Below are 20107 nucleotides of genomic sequence, written 5' to 3' on the forward strand. Positions count from 1 at the left end.
GAAGAGAAAAATTATTTGTAGGAAAGTTTTTCATACTTAATTATATTGAGATTAGACTTCATACTCTATTGCATCCATGTTGAATGTCCTGGCAAAGTAAATCCTTTATATCATTTCTGTTGACAATATTTTTTTTTGCACAAATGATACAAAGTCTATGATGATGAATAAGTTTAAATGGGTAGAATGGATAGGAATTTTTTGTCAGTTCTGACAAATTTCGCACGCTTTCTATTAAACATGTTTTTTTTGTAAATTTAATTTTAAAGAAAAATTGAAACGATTTCAACAATGCCAAGGATATTGCTGTGCAATTGTACTTTCCTTGGAAAATGAATCAGTACAAAATGGAATTAACCAATAAAAAAAACTTTGTAAAAACAATACAGAAAGATACTGCAAAAGTTATTGCCCAGACTCTTTTCAATCCCAAGATTTGAATTACAGCCAATGATAAATTAGGATAATCAACTTTTATCTTTCGAATTATTGAATATTTTTAATCCAACAGGTTCGATAGTATGTAAGTCAATTTTAAAAATATTGTAAATTATTTATTTCCATGTAACTTTTTGTCTAATTATGGTACTTACAAGTATTATCGCAACCAGGTTGGCGCGATTTGTAAGTTTGAGTAAGAAAGTATGAATACCACGTATAACCACGTGCCGTAAGTAGGGTCGCCAAATTTGGTGATTTATGCGAATTTTGGCCTGGTTGCGTTAATACGTAAGTACCCTAATTATTTAAGGAAATGCAGTTGTCTCACCGCATCTGAGTCTCTCGTGCTTTTCCGAATGACTCGATATTTATTACTGACAGTTGTATTTGCAAATAAATACTAAGAAATCTCAAAGAAAAGAGCAAAAGTAACCCCGATGTTAAGAGATTTTTTCTTTTTTTATTCGAGTATTTGCAGAAATTCATTGTATGTTTTAATAAAATAAAGTGCATTTGTAAGTTGATATGATACAAAAAGAAAGACCATATGACAGTTATGGACCCCACAAGTGATCATACGTATGCACTATCAGGCAAAGTGTAAAAAGAGAAGGGGCAAAAAGAAAAAAAAAAAAAAGGTGTTGAGAAAAGATGTGATCCCCTTCTATAGTTACAGGCCATTCACAGCTGAACAGACCATTTAAGAGTTTGTTTGTTGTTTCCATTCCTCAGTCAACAGCGTTTTCAAGTTCTGGATGATTCTGAAAGCGGAGAATCAGTTAAAATCTGCCCCCCCCCCAAGAACGTCCTAAATATATTATATGGGTTTAAGGTCTTACATTGTGGCTGCTCACAATTTTCCTCGACCAGAAGAGTTTTATGTTAAGAATGTCATTACCCTTAAATATCTCAGTCAGTTCCAATTATACATCTGGAAAGGTGAAAAGAAGGCTCTTAGTTTTCTTCCCTATCGTAAACAAGTCCCAGACATGGAATGCAAGAACATGGAGTTTACAGGAGATGTCATTTAGTAAGTATAGAAAAACACTGATATTAAATCAGGAAGGAGGTAAAAATCAACCATTTTATTTACTAAAGTCTAAATTCAACCTAACAATAGATTCTCAATATATATTCCTGTGGAGAATTCTCTGCTTGTCCTTCAATGTTTAAAATACTTCAGATATCTTGCTATACAAGTACACAAACATTCATATCCTTGATGTAGGCACTTATACTTTTGTTTTCATATTAGAATAATAGATTTTAGAAATAAATTATAATGATATTCATTTTATCCCCAATCAGAATCTATAATTTTTACTCTGGTTTTAGAAAACAGCCTTTTGATAAAAATTACACTTTATAAATCTGCTAGAAATGCTATAAATATAATTTAATAAATGAATCAACATAGAGAAGCCTTTGAAATCAACAGAAACATTATGCCGAATTATGGTTAGTGGAATGATTAATGAATTTAACAAAAAAAATTCTATGTATAATTGACAATCAAAGACCACTAATTTTTTTTTTACCTCATCCGTGTAATATGATTATTGTTTGAAGAAAATATTGTTTAACTCCAATTGAAATTTTTGCCATCATAATTATTAAACATGAAAAATATTACAAATATTCATTTCGAAACATGAAATATTGTATTAGTTTCTAATTATTTTCTTTACTTTAAGATAGGAAATTTGACATTTTAATGAAGAAATGTTAATAAAATATTATTCTAGCATAAATATTTTTTTGATATTTAAGCGCATTTATATCATTTAAATGATAATTATGCACAATTTTAACTGTCACATAATGGAAAACTTAAAGTGTCACGCAAAAGAAATGTATGAATAAAAATTTATAATTTTAACATACTATATTCTTTCACATCAAAAGTGGTTGTCTGTGAATCTTTATCTTTTTTTACTGTTATTCTCCATGTTCCTTGAACCGGTTCATCAGCAAGTGGAAATTCATTCTGTGCGATTCCTGCAAAAGAAAGTAATTCTTAGAATTTTTATTATCGTACGATATAAAGCAAATTCATCTATAAATATAATTAATATAACTTATAAACAAAGATTTGCCATTGAATGTTCATCGAAATAATTATTTTTTGTTCTCATTTTCTTCTATCAATATTTATCTATATAAGCATGACATGTGTTTGGCAGTAGTAATTAAATTATTGTTTATTAAATTGATTACCCAAACAAAATTTAATTTAATTTCATAGGAACAAAGATATATAAGTTTCCTTTTATTTAAATTTCAAACTGGACAAACATTTGTAAATTATTAAAATAAATCGAATGGTACATGATAACAAAAGAAGATAGCTTAAGAAATAACTGCTGAATACTTTTTTAAATGCTTGAAAAACTGCAAATATAATTTTAATCCTCGCGTATAAATAAAAAAATTTCAATTAAATTATTTTATAAGAAAAAAAGGAAATTTTTAATAAAATTTTATAAATTTCATTAAAAAATGGGGATTGAAACTCTCTTCTAAGCGAAAGAGCTCTTTTGTTATAACAAAATTTCATTATAAAATATATACATGGTAAAATAGATTATATGAAAATTAAGATTGGTAGTAATGTTTAAAATAAGTAATACCATGCATACAAAATAATCAGTTATATTTAAAAAAAACATATTAATAACAAATATTGCATGTACAAAGATTTTAAAATAGAAATGGCCCATGGAATATTTCATAATTTTGTATGCATCTTCTACGGTTCCAATCAATAAATTTTAATGAATTAGAATTTCTCTAGAGAGAATGAGTGCAAGATAGATACTGTAATAACAATACAAAATTAATGCATATTAAATATTAATGTTTGACAATACCTTTTCCAAGTTGGCATCCGTTAAACTGAAACAATCTTGTTCCTCTTGGATCTTCGACATAAACATCAGCTGCCTGAAAATAAATGAGCAATGAATTTCAGAAAAGCAAATAAATGAATATTTATATTATGCAGCGTCGTGCATTGTAAGAAGACATAAAAAAAGAGCAAAATTGTTGTGTATTTCACTATTAAGACATTAAATGAGAAATTATTTATATTATATATCACAATACAATATGCTATAACTCTAGCAAGGATCATGATATCTTTAGACTAATGGATTTTATCACTTCCCATTATTACATTCTGAATTTGTCTGAGTTTGTGAGAATTTTTTTTTGATAGTTTATCGTAGACCTGAAGAACTAAATTAATTAAATAAGATTTCTGATGCAATAACTATGCAATGCGGTTAATTTAAAATGATTTTTAAGCTGGCTAAAGTAAGACATTGTACCCATAAACATATAAAAAAGGTAACCGTTTATACTGCTTTCAGTCAAAACTAGAAAAAAAAAACACCTACGGAATAGTGAGAGCCAGGGTAATGAACTGCGGAATTCTCGGAATTGCTCCTAATAATTTTCTGGTTTTGTATAAATGAAATACATATGTGGACAAAGTCTATTTTCCGTCTGAAAATCTTTCAGAGAGACAACATACTACCATATCTTGGAACTGTTTCAGCTTTATTTCAAGTGCTGTCACAAGTATTTCTCAAAGGCGCTTTAATGAACGTTTCCATTTTATAGAATATAGACATGACTAAATGTGCTAGACCATATGGCTTTGGAATAATTTATTCTCATCGCTAAATGTTTCCAAATAAAACAAATTATGCTTTTTACCTTTTTCAAAATGAACATAGTTTTTCACAATTCGAATCATAACGTAAATAGTGATTTATAAAAACTTTAGTCATGTTTAATATTTTTACTACGGCTTTCTCATATTAAGTGTAAACTATAAGTAAAAACTCAGAAAAATTATTAATGCTTAACTCTATCAATACCGAAGGGCTCTCAAGACGTCTGAATATCACTACGGAATTATCTCGCCGTTTTGTTAAGTCAGATTGATTTAGTTTCCATAGCGCTTGGTTTGTTTGCTAGAGATGCTAGCCAAGATCTGTATGGGGGACAGGGAGCTCTGCTGAAAACTATAAAGGATGTCCGAGCATATATTTACTTAGTGGCCATCAGGTAAGAGACCTCCTTTTCTTGTTTATCAACTTCTTAATAACAATGTCTGCCCTTGCGATTTTTTGAAGGAAGAGGGGTTTTCCCCTTATATTTGAAAGAGAAACTGTTATGATTTAACATTCATATATATATATATGAACTCGAATGATATTATAAATGAGAGGATTAATTGGCTTTATTGCAAATAAATGGGCATGATTCGGTTTGACGAAATCTCAGCTCATGAGTTTCGAAGCTTTGATTTTTGATGTAAGCAATCATAAAAATTCGAAAGAAAAAAAATCTGTTTAGAAATTAAATTATTTAGAAATGTTTCACATTTAACGATTTTCAAAAAGTCAAAACATATACAAAGGCATTAAAAGTTTATTCTTCAAATTATATCAACATTTGAAGGAAAAAAATCTTTGTCTGGCATCATTAATGACTTTGGGATGCCAAATAGTTAAGTGCAGGAACACTGAAATTTTTAATTCTCATTCTAAATTACCATAATTTCCTTACACAAAATAATAGAAAAAAAATTGAGCTCCGTAGAAAAAGAAGCTTAAAGTTTTGTTTGCTCTCCTAGTAATTCTTCAGAGAGTTTATTCTTTACCACACATACAGTATCACATTAGTTGACCATTTAATATCTGACACTGCCAAGCATGTTCTTATAAAGTTTTTTGAAAGTATTGTTTAGTGAAATTTCGCCTATGGAATGTTTACGCGCATTCTAAAAACAATAAGTGAAATGTGCAAGCTCTGTTTTTTTGTTTTAGAATCTTCTGATATTATTGCTTGACTCTGTATTTTATGAGATTTACCGAAGAACCTGTCATAAAGTCTCATTTTCCTATAACAGTAAAAACACAGAGTAAAATGGCTGTTTTACAATGATGGAAAACATTTACCTAATGAATTAGATTGGCACGTTAATCTCCTGTACTATTTTTTTTATTTTTTATTAACTGGTTAAGAGTAAAATATAACTATTCACTACTAGGATAATTATTTTGAATTAGCACGCATAGTAGCCTTATATTCTTTCCTTAAGTACTAAATTTTTGAAGATGTTTGTCTACTTGTTATTTAAGCACTTCTCATAAATAGCATGCAAGAAAAGAAATGCTATTTTATATATTTCGATTGATCGGAAAGATTATTGATTTGATTTCATACTTACATCATTCTCTTTGTTAGATGGTCTTAAATTTTTATCAAGCTTCAACACACGGAATTTCACTAAAAATAAAATAAAATAAACAGATTAACAAGTTTTCTAAAACAAAAATATGACCAGATGATTTTATGTTTATTAAGTTTCATATTTTTATTCAAAAATAGAAGACACTGCAATAAACTTCTAAAATTTTATTCATTTTATTACGACCCATTTGTAGGTGAAGAATAATATGGTGCGATTACAATCGCATATTACCTGTCCAAACAAATGAATCATATTTAGATTCATGATTTTAAAGCGCAGTTAAAGTCACGTTGATTTATTGATATTTATTCCCTTCCATCTGTAAAAATTATATGAAATTTTATACTTAGAAGACATTAAAAAATATCAAATACATTTTACTAAGCTGCAGGAGACACATAAAATATATATAGAATAGTAAGTTTAAAAGAGAAGCATAATGTAATGCGTTGAGATATTTTTTTATTGTTAATTGCCACAATAAAATGTGAATAGTTCAGGAATAAAGTACAATTTCTCTCTTAACGTGAGAAAAAGAGAAAATTAATAAAGCATATTCAAAATTCAATTTCATTTTTGAATAAGCATTTAATTAAGATATCAAAAATAACATACTTTCATATAAAGTTTTTATTTGCCTTTGCGTAAAAGAAATTAAATTTTGAATATATTTAAATAAAAAGCTAAAAAATTTTTTTTGATTTAAAAGATAACGCATAAAATATTAAAATTTACAATATTGTATATAGTTATTTTTAAGCATTTAATTTCGTTCACGGAACATGAAATCGTTATTTAAAAATATTTGATTACGTAAAAATTGATTTTTTTACTATTACCATTTTATAACTGGATTAAAATTAAAATAGTTTCTTCAGTATTTTATTTACTGTTAAAAACCATACAGACACAAATTATATGTAAGACCACAATATTATATTTAAAATTGATGTAATAATATCACACATATGAAAATGAATAATGCAATGATAACTATGTGTAGTAATTATAAATTCCCCCCTAATGTCAGTAATGTATAATAATTATAAATTTTTCTTAATGTAAGTAATGTGTAATAATTATAAATTTTTCCTCTCAGATTTCTCCCTTTAAAAACCTTATGGTTTGAAAGTGTATATAATAAGTTAAAGGCTTAGAACGTTATATAAGCAGTAAAAAAATGTCTTTCTTTTTTTTGTCCAAACGATTTTATATCCGCATTTTTTTTCTCAAATATTCTGTACATTTTGTATAGCGACCATATCTTTTTATTCATTAAAAATTGAAATTCTTTAAAAGCAGTAAACAAATGCGAAAAGTGATACATTTTTTAATAAGATTTTTAATTTTTAAATTTCAGTTTTTAAAATTAAGTCGCTAAATGTCAAACAAAAAAATATCATTACCTGTTTGTCCAGGCTTATACAATGGCTTATCTGTTTGAATAATGTAAACGTTTGCATTTGAACTTGAAAAACGGACTTCATCACTGCCGCTGATTGACTTTCCACATAAGGTTCCATTAATTTGTAGTCTTCCACTGTATACATTATTTGTGTCATTAAATGGCTTTAAGACAAAATTTAGTATTGTATCCTTTTTGCCTGTAATTATAGAAATAAATAATAATGTAATGAATATCGAAAATATAACAACTAATAAAAATATCTGAAATTCTAACCTTTTGGTATATTGTAAACCTGTTGCTGAGCAAGCGTTTCATTTGAGTTGTAATTTTTCTTATAGAATAATTGAACATTCAAAGTACTGTCGTCAAGACATCCATATCGAACGAGCTGTAATTGATTATTTTGTTCTTTTTTCAAATATCGTGGAGAAGTGAAAATATAGCCGCTGGAAAGAAACAAGTAATTATTTATACAAATGTAAATGCAGAATTAAAATCATACCAGCATTCTCATATCTATATATAAAGGTTAAACTAGAATTTAGTTCAAATAAGATTTTTTTCCCAAAATTTTACAAGATGTATTTGTGCCAAAAACGCTTCTTTGTAAATTTTTTTTATTTCATATTTAAAAACAAAATTAACGCATTTTTAAGGCAGATTTAAAACCCATTGAATATTAGTCACTATTTTAACTAACAATTTTTACAAAATACGAAATTCTTAAAATGTACAGAAAATATTTTTCCTTATTGCCTTTTCTTATTTTTGTAAATTTTAACAAATCTATTTCTATTTTATTAACATGAGCTAAAATAATAGCCTATTTTTTTTAAATGTGTAGATTTCAGATTTTTGGGTATTTATACAACCATCATGAATGGCATGGAATCATTACGCATTCTAACATTTAAAACTCTTTTTTTAATGCATTTAAAACGAGTAATGAAATCATGAAGAAAGTTTTTCACTAAACAAAAACTTACAACAGAATTACTTACGCTTTGATAAATTAGATCATAAAAATAATGTGTACATACAAAATGATGTGCACATAGAAGATCTACTTACACTGATTTGTTGATTATTTTAAAATTATGCTTGGAGTTAATTCATTAATAGTGAATCTTGTGTAAATTTAGTGTAATAACTTATCATAAAATCAATTTAAATATTTGAGATATTTTTTTAAATTGAAAGTTGAATGGGAGCAGTAAAATTTTAGGAGGAATAAACAAAAATTATTAAGTTCGCTGACTTTCTACACATAAACAATTTTTATTCATACATTATTTTGGATATCTGTTATCGAAAGTTTGAAGTTCATTATAAAAATTATAACAGTGATAAATTTTAAAGCTCTTACTTTTCTATTTCTTCATCAGCCCAGCACAGACTAAGAAATGTGCATCCAAAAGCAGTCAAGACAAATAAAGTTTTTATAATCATGTTTGGTTACTTTTCCTCACCTTCAAGACACAAGATATTTTACTTCATAAGAAAATATATAAATCCATATATTTCATGCATAAAAGTAATTTAGTGTAAATATTACAAAAACACAGAAATTCTCCAGTAATATTATTTATTTATTATTTCACCGCTTAACTCTAAAAAAGATTTTTTTTTTCTAATTCAAATTTTAAGAATTGAAAAATAGTTTTAGAAATAAGCGAAAATAGTTTTATAAATAAAATTAAAATATGATAAACTTACCGATTTACATTCATGATTTATTACAAAAGAGACAAAATATTTAAAAATAATTTTAAAATATTTTACAGTATTAGGATAAATGAACAATACCATAAAGAATAAATAATATCTTTGTGGTAGTAGGGAAACTTTATGTTGAGTAAAAGAATTCTGAATGATTTCGTGTTAATTCATTTGTATTTTCCACTGATTAAAAAAACACTGCATAAATATTCGCATATATATATATATATATATATATATATATATATATATATATATATATATATATATATATATATATATATATATATATATATAAAATTTATTCATTAATATAATTTCCATTTTATTTGAGAAATGTTTATGATCTCTTGGAAAGTTTCGTTATTCCATTGACATATCACTAACAAACAAATTTTATCATTTTCCAATATTTTAGAAAACTGAAATTTTTTACTTTTAGTTATATTTGCAAAGGGCGGAACATATAACAATTTTGTATCAAAATTGACATCTCAGCAAACACAAATAGGTTTTCGCCTGGCGGTTAAAGCCACATGTAGTCTAGCATTATCCTAATGAAAGACCATATCTATTGTCCAAGCTTCCAATTCTAGGTGGTTCTGGTCAATGGTTCGTTTCAAAGTGTACAACTGGTTATTAAATTTTTTCTAGCTAGATATCTGGTTTTTCAGCATCTCGTAATAGAAAACAACCTTCTAATATTACCAGAAGCAAAGTTTGATTTTCTAGCTATGGATATTGGAATTTCAGTTGATTGAAGACGACTGAAAGAAAGGATTCTATGACATTTATCATTTTCAGATATCATAATTTATTGCAAACTATTCATTAAAAAATTATTAATTTCCGTTATGTTTGCTCACGCGTAATTTGACCGTAGAAATGTAGTCCATTTAAAATTTTCTTACTTATTCTCTTGGCAGTCAACCATCAAAACACAGTTGATATCAAATCAATTTTGATATTTTGATATCAAAACACAGTATATCGAATCAATTTTGATGTTTTGATTCTCTGTTATTTCACGAGAGGTAAAGAGTTGATTTTCTGTGGCCATCGCCTTGATTCGAGTCATTTCTTTGTAATGTCAATGTCAGTGTAGAAATGTAATTTTCTTCATTATAAATATATTATAATTATCAACCAATTGTTTAAACGTATACTTTCTCTGAGTAAAATTTTCGAAACTTTAAGAAGCAATAATGCATTTTTGTAAAAATTAAATTAGATACATTGTATATTTAAATATATTGATAGTATAGTATAGTAGTTGTATTTTATATTATTTGTATATTAAATATCATGATTTCAAAATTTTATTTTGGATTTTTAGGAATTGCATTTCATTCAATATCGACAGGTATGAATTAACTTTTGTAAATTGGCAACATTTTTTATTATAATTTAAAGTAGTGTAAAAGAAAGTCACAGAAAACTTTTCCAGAAATTACATTGGCTTTACTATGGCATTAAAACAAGAGAAAGACTTTTTGTAATATTATATCAAAAATTTGAAAAATATTCTCATTATATAAATTTTTTTCTCTTTATTCTAATGTTTTCATCTAAAACTTTCTATTATGTAAATTTCAAAAGAAATAAACATTATTTTAGAAATAATTTTAAAACTTTTATGACATATTTGTTAGTTTATAAAGTTTGACATGTTCTAGTTAAGAAATCAATAATCTGTACTAAAGCTGATTAAATATTAAAATTCGTCCATCGAATTCTTTTGTACTTGAAGAAAGTAGAATGAATGCTGCATGATTTATTCAAAGTTCTATCTTCTTGACTTCATTTTTCTTATTCAGAGTTTCATTATTTATAAGTGATGTATAAAAAAAAATTGTTTATAACACTAAATATGGGGAAAAAGCGAAAGAAGGGAAATATTGATTTAAATAATGGAAGCGAGGCTTCTCATCTGGCAGAAGGTTTCAACAATATGTTTTCAAAATATGAAATCTTTCTTATGACATTTTTTTTTTTTTTTTTTGCATTTAATATGCAAGCCTTTAAGCAGTACACAGCAAATAAAAATAGCATTTCAATAAAACTATTTATAATATTATATGAAAGGAATACATATAAAGTGTATTCGAAAACAAAGTATTTTAAATTTAGAGCACATTATTTTTTTTTATTATAAATTTATCTGAAATGACAAAGTAACACTTATATAAATCATCTATAAGAAAGAAGTTTTTACTACATCCTAGAATGCCAGATAGGATTTGTTTTCATTTTAAGTATATGTTTAGCTGAATCACATTAATTGCCCATATTTTACGATGTTTTACATGATAATATTTAGATATTTTATCATTCATAACATTTGATTTATACGAATGCAGCAGAAATTTTTTTTAAATTTTTAAAAATAAATATTTTTATTAATTTTGATATTTTATTTTGAAGATCTATCGATGCCATAAAATGTTATTATTCAGATAAACAGGAAAATTTTTAAAGGAATTTTTTCAAAATATTTTTAAAGAAAATTTGATGCAGTAGGAAATTTTCGTAGTTTAAAATTTATATTTAATTTTAAATCATAAAAGAACATTCTTATTCTGACTAATAACATATGTTTTCTTTTTATTTACTATATCTATTTTGATTCCTTTTTATATTTATATAAACATGCTCAGTACAAGAGATTTCACCAAATCATTTTCCAAATGACAATATTTTCTTGTGTTAATATAAGTAATGCTAATTTTTAGTTCATATTTTCAAACTTTATTATTTCATTGTTTATAGTGTAAAAATATAACAAGGATGAAATATATACAATATTCAAACTCTTAATTACTATCAAATGAATTTGCCATAAATTAAGAAGTTCAGCATTACAAAATGGTTCATTTTCAATACACCTGTGCCCTTTTAGTCATACATCATAAATGCCAAAGTTAAAATGACATTATTTATTTTAAATATCTTTGCAATTAATTTTTGATGCGAAATTAATAATTAATATATTCTCTGTCTGCATATATATATATATATATATATATATATATATATATATATATATATATATATATATATATATATATATATATATATATATATATATATTATTTCATTTATTTATGGATGTCGTTATTAAAGCAGCATAATATATTTAACTTAGGGATTGATAATTAAGTAATTACACTTTTATCTATAAATAACAAGACACGCTTTAATGAAATTTAAAAAAAACTATATTGAGCTTAAAGCACAAAAATAAGAAAACAGCTACAATATAAAGTATGAATAGTTGAAATTTGGGCAAGTAATTGCCTCCTAATATTTTGTTTGACTATTATTTTAACTTCCAAAGACATTTTTTAAAGATATTTTATTAAATGAGGAAGAAATCCGAGTCCCTATTTGGATGAAATTAAATATTTTAGTCTTTCTGACTGTTATTAGTCTAACAAATTAATGCTGCTTGATATAATGAAGGGTAATGAAGCAAATATTTATAATCCAGTGTCTTCAGATATATTTCCGGGCGTGAACAGATATATCGAATCAGAAAATAAAGGTACAAAAAACAAAATATAATGTTTATAATTCAGTTTTAAAATCAATTTGTAATGAAAAAAATAAATAAAATTAATTACAGAAAATAAAAAAGGCATTTGAATGTATGTGAAAATACTGGCTTATAATGGCTGTACACATTTAAAATATAAGCAAATTAATGACTTCCTATGAAAATAATTAATTTATAAAATACTAAATAAATTAAAGCATATAATGGAAGTTTTAAAAAGCTTACCTTTGTTTATTAAAGTAATTCAACAATTTATTGAAGAATGAATGTCCTGTTCTAAAAATTACTCTGTACTCGCCTTCCAAGCGAGCATTCTCTGTGTAAGAGAATCGTGACAGATAAAACATATTTATAAATACTTAGGGTTTTTTATGGCATCATTCAAGTTCCAGACTTATTCCCGTTTATTACTAAGTGATCTCATAGGTTAACCGCATTGATAATATCGAAGTATTACATTATATCATCACAATTCTTCAATTAACTCTTAACTTAAAAATGAAATGTTTTTATAGTGTATATTATCTAAAGAAACTGGTAGTAAATTTCTTTGGTTCTATGAATCGAAATAAAATTTTCCATTATTCATATAATCTTAACAGACTGATCTTTATTTTACAAGTTTAAGAAATAATGTTTAAAATGAAATTTAATTTTACGGCAGCTTTTATTGTTATTCCTGAGTTCTTATAAATTTTTCAGATGAATATAAAGATATGATTTCTGCCAGTTTTAACAAAAACTATTGAACAAGCAATTCGTACTTGCCATATAAATATTGTTTGTTTGTTCAGCTAGAGGACTGTGTACTTTAGAGCTATGTTATGCTTATCACATTATTTTGCATGCTGAACACTGTGGCTAAGAAGTCTATGAAATGTCATTTTTTCAGATAGACTTTTAATAACCTTATCCATTACTTTGAATTTTGAAGAAAATATATGGTTTTTATCATGCGTATTTAATTAAATGTGCATGATAACAATATTGTTGGAAAAGTCCATTCTTTATGTTGGTATACTTCAATCTATTTGTTAAAATAAATATTCTAAAATTTACATGGGATTCAACTGCACATGTTTTTGAAACTCATATTTATAAAACTTATTTAATTAATATTACTCATAATTATTATCAGTTATATGAATATACATATTTGTGGCCAATCTTGAACAGTTCTATTGTGATTAATAATACATGTTTGATCTGGTAAGATATTCTTTAATAAGTACCTGTTCTTGCAAAAATGCAACTGAAGAGAAAATGTGATCAGTCATTTCAGTGTGATCATGGAATTTTATCTCATAGTCGTTGATTGAATTTTGACTTGGATAAGGGGATGAACATTTGTTACTCCTCTATTTACTGTATTATAACTCTTAAACATAAAGTTACCTCAAGAATCTGTATGGATTATTTGTTTCTTCTTATTTTTTAATGAAATGTGGAAAATGTGTTACATTTTACAAGTAAAAGTAAAATTCTTGTTTGATCATACTACAAGCATTAGCAGTCAATGTTAGCATATTTTAATACATTGGAGCCTGTTATACTTTTGGCTCTGTCATACAAAGACATCGCCGATAAATAAATCATAAAAAAGCATTTCGCGGTGATGAACTCTGGAAATAGACTGATTTGCATCGGTTTCTGCTTTTTGAATTATTAAGGGTATACACACGCCTCAATTGCTGTAGATTCCTAGAAGATAGTATATTGTTTCTGCCGGTGTTGCCTTCTCAAGAATAATGTTTTCTATTTTTTTTAATAAATTGTGCTTGCTTTATAATTTCATTCTCAAGACTCAGGAATAATCTCAGTCTTGGGGCTGTGTTCATTGCCGTGATAATTTCTTGCTATTTTGTGAGACTTATTTTGTGATCACTTTTAAATTTTGAAGATTGTCAATGTGCATTGATATCGTATTGCGAAGTATGTTAAATATTCCTGAAAGACATTTACCTCCTTTCTGTTTCACTTTCTTCTGCGTATACGCGAGTGCATTGTAGTTAAGTGTTTTTGTATTGCACGATTCAGGGGAAATTTGATTTTATATTTTGCTGGGGAATAGAGCTAATTACAGTGCTTTGAAGACAACATAACTGTATTAATTAAGTATTTACATAATAAAATATATACAGTGGCTCAAAAAATTGAGAGTACACCTTACTTTTGCTTGATAAATCCGGCTTTCAATATAAATAACACATTACCAGGAAGAGCAAACATGTTTTTATTTTTACACATAACAAATGGTTTAATTTAGAGTAAAAATAAAGAAAAATCAACGGAAATCTTCTAAATTTAAAAGTTTCAGAAGCATTTTAAATAAACATACGCAGAATTTTGTCTCATAAACTTGAGAATACACCAATGGAATTCTTGCAATATCTCGCATAGAAAGAAAGAACGTGTTAGTATTTAGTTGCATATCTTTCGGCTTTTATAATGGCTTCTAAACACCGTGGTACCGATTCGACCAATGTTTGGTGGTATCTGAAGATATTTTACCCCATTCTTCTTGCAACACTTGTTTTAAATGGGTTTTGTTTCTAATTATGTGTTTTTGGACCACTGCTTCGAGTGTGGCCCATAGATATTCAATGGCATTGATGTCGGGGTACTGTGGTGGTGTGTGTAACTACTGGTTACAATGAAAAAGACACCATAGTTTGACGTTAGGAGCGTTTTGTTTGGGGTCGTTGTCCTACTAAAAAATGAAATTTCCATCTAAACCCAAATTTTTAACATTTTTCTTTAGATTGCTGCGAAAGTATATCCAAGTAAACCATATCGTTTATAATGCCATCTATAAAATTAAATTTCCTACCACGGATGAAGCCATGCAACCTCAAATCATGACATAGTCCCCATCATGTTTAATTGCAGGACGTAAATTTTTTGGATCCAAAGCAGCATTAGGTTTCATTTTCTCCATACAGTACGATGGCTGTCACTGCCAAAAATGTTGAGTTTCCATTCATTACTAATTATAGCTTTCTTCCAAAGGTTATAGTCTTCAATTGATGGGTGTTTGCAAACTTCAAATGTTTTTTTTTTCTGAATTTGCAAGCTGATGAACGGTTTCTCTCTAACAATTTATATCCAGCTTGTCTAGTGGCATTTAGCACAGTTTCAGCACTTAAACTTCTGCCTATGATTTGAAAAGTTTCTGCAACAAGTTGGATAAACCATATGGTGGCAGAAACCTAAAGGAAAGTGTTAAAAATTTGGGTTTAGATGGAAATTCCATTTTCCATCAGGACAACGACCCCAAACAGAATGCACTTAACATCTAACTATGGTGTCTTTTTCATTGTAAACTGCAGTTATACACACTACCACAGTACCACGACATCAATACCATTGAATATCTGTGGGCCACACTCGAAGCAGTGGTACAAAAACACAAAATTAGAAACAAAACCCATTTAAAACAAGTGTTGCAAGAAGAATGGAGTAAAATATCTTCAGATACCACCAAAAATGGGTCGAATCGGTACCACGATGTTTAGAGGCCATTATAAAATCCAAAAAACATGCAACTAAATACTGACACGCTCTTTCAGTGCCAGATATCGCAAGAATTTCATTGGTGCATTCTCAATTTTTTGAGGCAAAATTCTGCGTATGTTTATTTAAAATGCTTCTGAAACTTTTAAATTTAGAAGCGTTTCGTTGATTTTTCTTTATTTTTACTCTAAATTAAACCATTTGTTATGTGTAAAAATAAAAACATGTTTGCACTTACCAGTAAAATGTTATTTATATTGAAAGTCGGATTTATCAAGTAAAAGTAAGGTGTACTCTCAATTTTTTGAGCCACTGTATTCTTTACATCAATGCAGTTCATTATAAATTACGATTTAACTAATAAAATTTTTATACATAACGATAAATCTGAAAAGCATTAAAGAAAACTTTAATGCATTATTTTAGTGAACTAAATGTGATTTCAAACTTTCTTTATTTAGTATTATCAACTTTTTCATTCTGGGTTTTCCAATCTCTTAAATCAAGGCAATGCTCCATTCATTTATACTTTTCATTCAATGTCACTTTATGTATGTCAGCTAAAACTAATCATATCGTATCATAGAAAATTTGAATTCGTCTTTTCGAATTTAAGGACTATATGAATGAAATTTTTTGCAGAGAGACAGAAATTATGAGAGAGAATACATAATATTATTATTTTAATTTATTGTGAAGTTTAATTGTTTAATTCCATGCTGTTATATGTTATCTTAAAAAATACTGAATAAATATTTTACACAGGGTAAAATGTTTTTGAAAATTCGGATTGAAGACTTCCTCCTGTTGATATATAAACCCAGGGAATTTCACCCATCAGATATAAATATTAAGGTGGTAGAGATGGTCATAATTATCACAGTCAAAAATATAACTGTGGAGCAGAATACAGAGCACTGGATATACTAATATTATTTAAGAAATATTTATCATAATCTATGAAACAGACATTTTAAATAGCTGAGGTCATGTCCCACAATAACTATTCAGTTTATTACCATCTTGTGGTTAAAAATGCGTTTTAAGATATTTGTTAGCAATATGTTTTCATTTGATATCTAGAATCTCTTATCGATATATCTCAAAATTCATAAATCTTCCTTTAGAGTTGCTTTTTGAAAAAATGATAACTTTGGTGTGCGTGGCGTTTTATTTAATAATGGCTTTTCTGTTTATTTTCAATACCATCTGAAACCGCAGGTACTATTTCATGAAATTTTACTACTAATTATGTTGACATTCCGCTTAGCTTCTTTATATTTGCCTTTCAGTCAGATAAGTTAGTTGATTACAGCAAGAAACATTTACTTTGGTTACTTTTCAGATGCATTATTTTCTTTTTTTGGGGGAGGGGGCAGACTGAAAATTGTCCTTTTTTTTAAAGACATGACATACAATCACTCCTGACAGTTACCTTATTCTTCCTTTTACTCGCTTACGTCTATTCTACAGGAAACATTTTATTAGAATGTATCTTTGTAAAGATTTCGAAATTAGCCTGGAGTGATAGTTGCAACTGTGAAAGACGTTATCTGAAATTTTATACACAGTACATCTACTTATATATTTTTTAATGATAGTATTGACTGTTGTCAAAAATTAGTAATAATTTTTGTAACAATCGGATTTGATGTGTTTTCTTGATATTTGACAACTGACGCTTAATCTTCTTCTATTAGGGTTATATTTCAAATGAAAATTTGATGAAATGATTTGAGGGAAATTTTTCCCATCACCCGTTTTCCCATCACTCAACGGGTGAGACAAAATTCAATTATTTATAATTTGAAGTAAGTTTTAAAGTTATATCACATTTTTAAGTACTGTATTCCTTTACTTAATCTGCTACTGCACTGACAAAAAAATTAAAAATTCTTCAAACGCGAAGTTCATTAGCAGTGGTAATTTTCTATAAATTATACCTGATATTCACTATTCATGCATAAAATATTTGTAAAAAAAAATATTTCACATTTTAATTACTTTAATTGAGAGTGCTTGAAAGCTGACTCAAAAAGCTCTCCAAATTAGGAATTTACTAATTGTGATTTAGTTTAACCTTTCTTTTTTTGAACAAGATGTTATTATTTAAATTTCAGTTAAGTTTTGAAATCAATAAAATTTGTTGAGTTACATTCAAAGGGTTCTTAGAAATATTTCCATTTGTTAATATAATTTACCTTTGATTTATCGCCTTTTCAGAGCCCTAGCTCTCTTACCAAGAGAGTGATGAAATCATCAGAAATAGTCCTACACTTGCCTCTAAACGATGAAAGGTTTGGACTTAAATAAAACAACTTGTAAAGAATTCGTTTCCGAGTGGATTCCATTTCACAAATTCTTCAAATTGAAAATATATTAGGAATGTTCCCAATACAAGTCTTCCCTTTCGAAAACATAACTTCTAGTGCTCACTTTTCCATTCCGCTTAAAATTGCACAAAATCACATTGTCAGTAAATATTCCTAATGAAGTCAAAATATAAATATGGGTTTAGTTTGATGTTCACCAACTAGCAACATGCATTCGCATTGGAAGTGTTGGTTCTACGCTATTCGGTCAAAGAGCAAGTTTGAAATGTTCGCTATCTACGGTTTTTGTTTTCCAAATTTTGACAGCGTAATAAGAATCAAAATGGTTCGCATAAGAATCGTAATAAGAAACAAAACTGGAAATTTTCTGAGATTTAATTATATAAACTTTACAAAAAATCAATTATTAGGGATCGAATAAATTTATTTCACTGTCAGTTTCATACAAACACTATTAATACGAAATGACGCACTTTACCGTGAAAACTTTCTATCTGCAAACGTAATACAGAAATTTTGACAGTATTTGCTGCATCAAACGAAATTATTTTTTTTTCTTACAATGTTTATGAGAGCTTAATGAATCTAATGACCTCCCAATCATCCACTGAAAGTCAAACAAAGAGTAGTGCAAGAAATAAACTATGCTTTTTTTATATTTGATATGTAGAGCAACAATATTTCTTAAAGCATACATTTAATAGTGACTAATATATTTAGATTGTTTTGAGCTTTATTTTGGCTGAATTAATAAACAGTTCGCATTTCATAATAATTACACGCTTGTGATGTTCACGATACAGTATTCTACCTCACTCAAGGCGATAGTTGAATGGGAAATTACACCTATTCAACTATGATATAAGTCATGTGCTTGATTGAAAGTAGAAAAGTATTTTTTAGAAAAATAAACACCGTTTAGTTGTAAGAATATGTGTTTTTTAAATAATAATTTCAATTAGTGTATTATTTTGACATTTTTTATTTTATAACTTCCAAAGAATAACACTATTACTTTCCATTCTTTTTATGACCTATTGTAATATGAGTATTTTCATTAAATTCTATGAGAAAGGAACCATTAATACACTCGTCAGAGGCATGTACATGTAGCCTAATTAAAAAAAAAAATTGCCCTTTAATATATCTGCTAAAAATATATATCCAGAATAGTAACTTTGTGTGGTTATAAAAACGTGTAAGTTGAAAAATTTAAATTACTGAAATTTTTATACTGAGAACATAGTAAGATTTTCTAATTATTCTATTAGCAATATTTATAAAAGTTAAAAAAAGAAATTCCATATAAATTTTTATTTTGCTTAGTAAAAAGTTGTATTTGGAAGTAAATATTTGAAAGAAAAAATGCTTTTTCAAAGCATCTTGTAATTAGGCATCTTTCAAGACATAAACGAGCTAACGCATGCTGCGAAATCAACACAATATATAGAAAATTTGATTACAGATTTTAATCACCACTCAAGCCAGAAATGAGGACCATCTCTGTTTCGATTCAATCAGTATGTTAATATGTATACTTGATAAAACAATCATGCAATGTATATGTCAAATACAGAGCTCCTCTATATTCCACATACTCAGTACTTCCTCGCAATATATCAATTGTATAATATCTTTAAAATGGTAGATTATTTAATCCATTACTAAAGTGAGCTGATCGTCTATTAAAAATAGCTTTAATCAAAGTTTTAAGTGTAGCTAGGAGCAGAAAGAAAGCCAATCTGGAAGGATAAAATATTGCGTTATGAAACAGTCCCAAAGTTAGAGTGAAATTTTTACTTTTTCACATTTTAATTGTATTTCTTTGAATATACATTATAAACAATTTTCAAACTGTAAATATAAGGGTA

At 27.1% G+C, this 20107-nt stretch overlaps 1 protein-coding gene across 1 annotated transcript in view; it reads right to left on the reverse strand.

The window, feature by feature from the left end:
• LOC129955308 (murinoglobulin-1-like) overlaps window positions 1-12763 on the reverse strand; it is a 64654-nt gene extending 51891 nt beyond the window's left edge. The window contains exons 1-7 of the mRNA XM_056068213.1: window positions 12616-12763; window positions 8482-8584; window positions 7389-7561; window positions 7114-7311; window positions 5684-5742; window positions 3312-3384; window positions 2326-2439 (exon numbers count right to left, since the gene is read on the reverse strand). Of these exons, the coding sequence (XP_055924188.1) occupies window positions 2326-2439; window positions 3312-3384; window positions 5684-5742; window positions 7114-7311; window positions 7389-7561; window positions 8482-8564 (700 nt within the window). The 5' untranslated portion in view covers window positions 8565-8584; window positions 12616-12763. The remainder of the gene's footprint in view (window positions 1-2325; window positions 2440-3311; window positions 3385-5683; window positions 5743-7113; window positions 7312-7388; window positions 7562-8481; window positions 8585-12615) is intronic.
• Window positions 12764-20107: the final 7344 nt, after the last annotated feature.

The sequence above is a fragment of the Argiope bruennichi genome, chromosome 2 (assembly GCF_947563725.1).
Source record: "Argiope bruennichi chromosome 2, qqArgBrue1.1, whole genome shotgun sequence".
Taxonomy (NCBI): domain Eukaryota; kingdom Metazoa; phylum Arthropoda; class Arachnida; order Araneae; family Araneidae; genus Argiope; species Argiope bruennichi.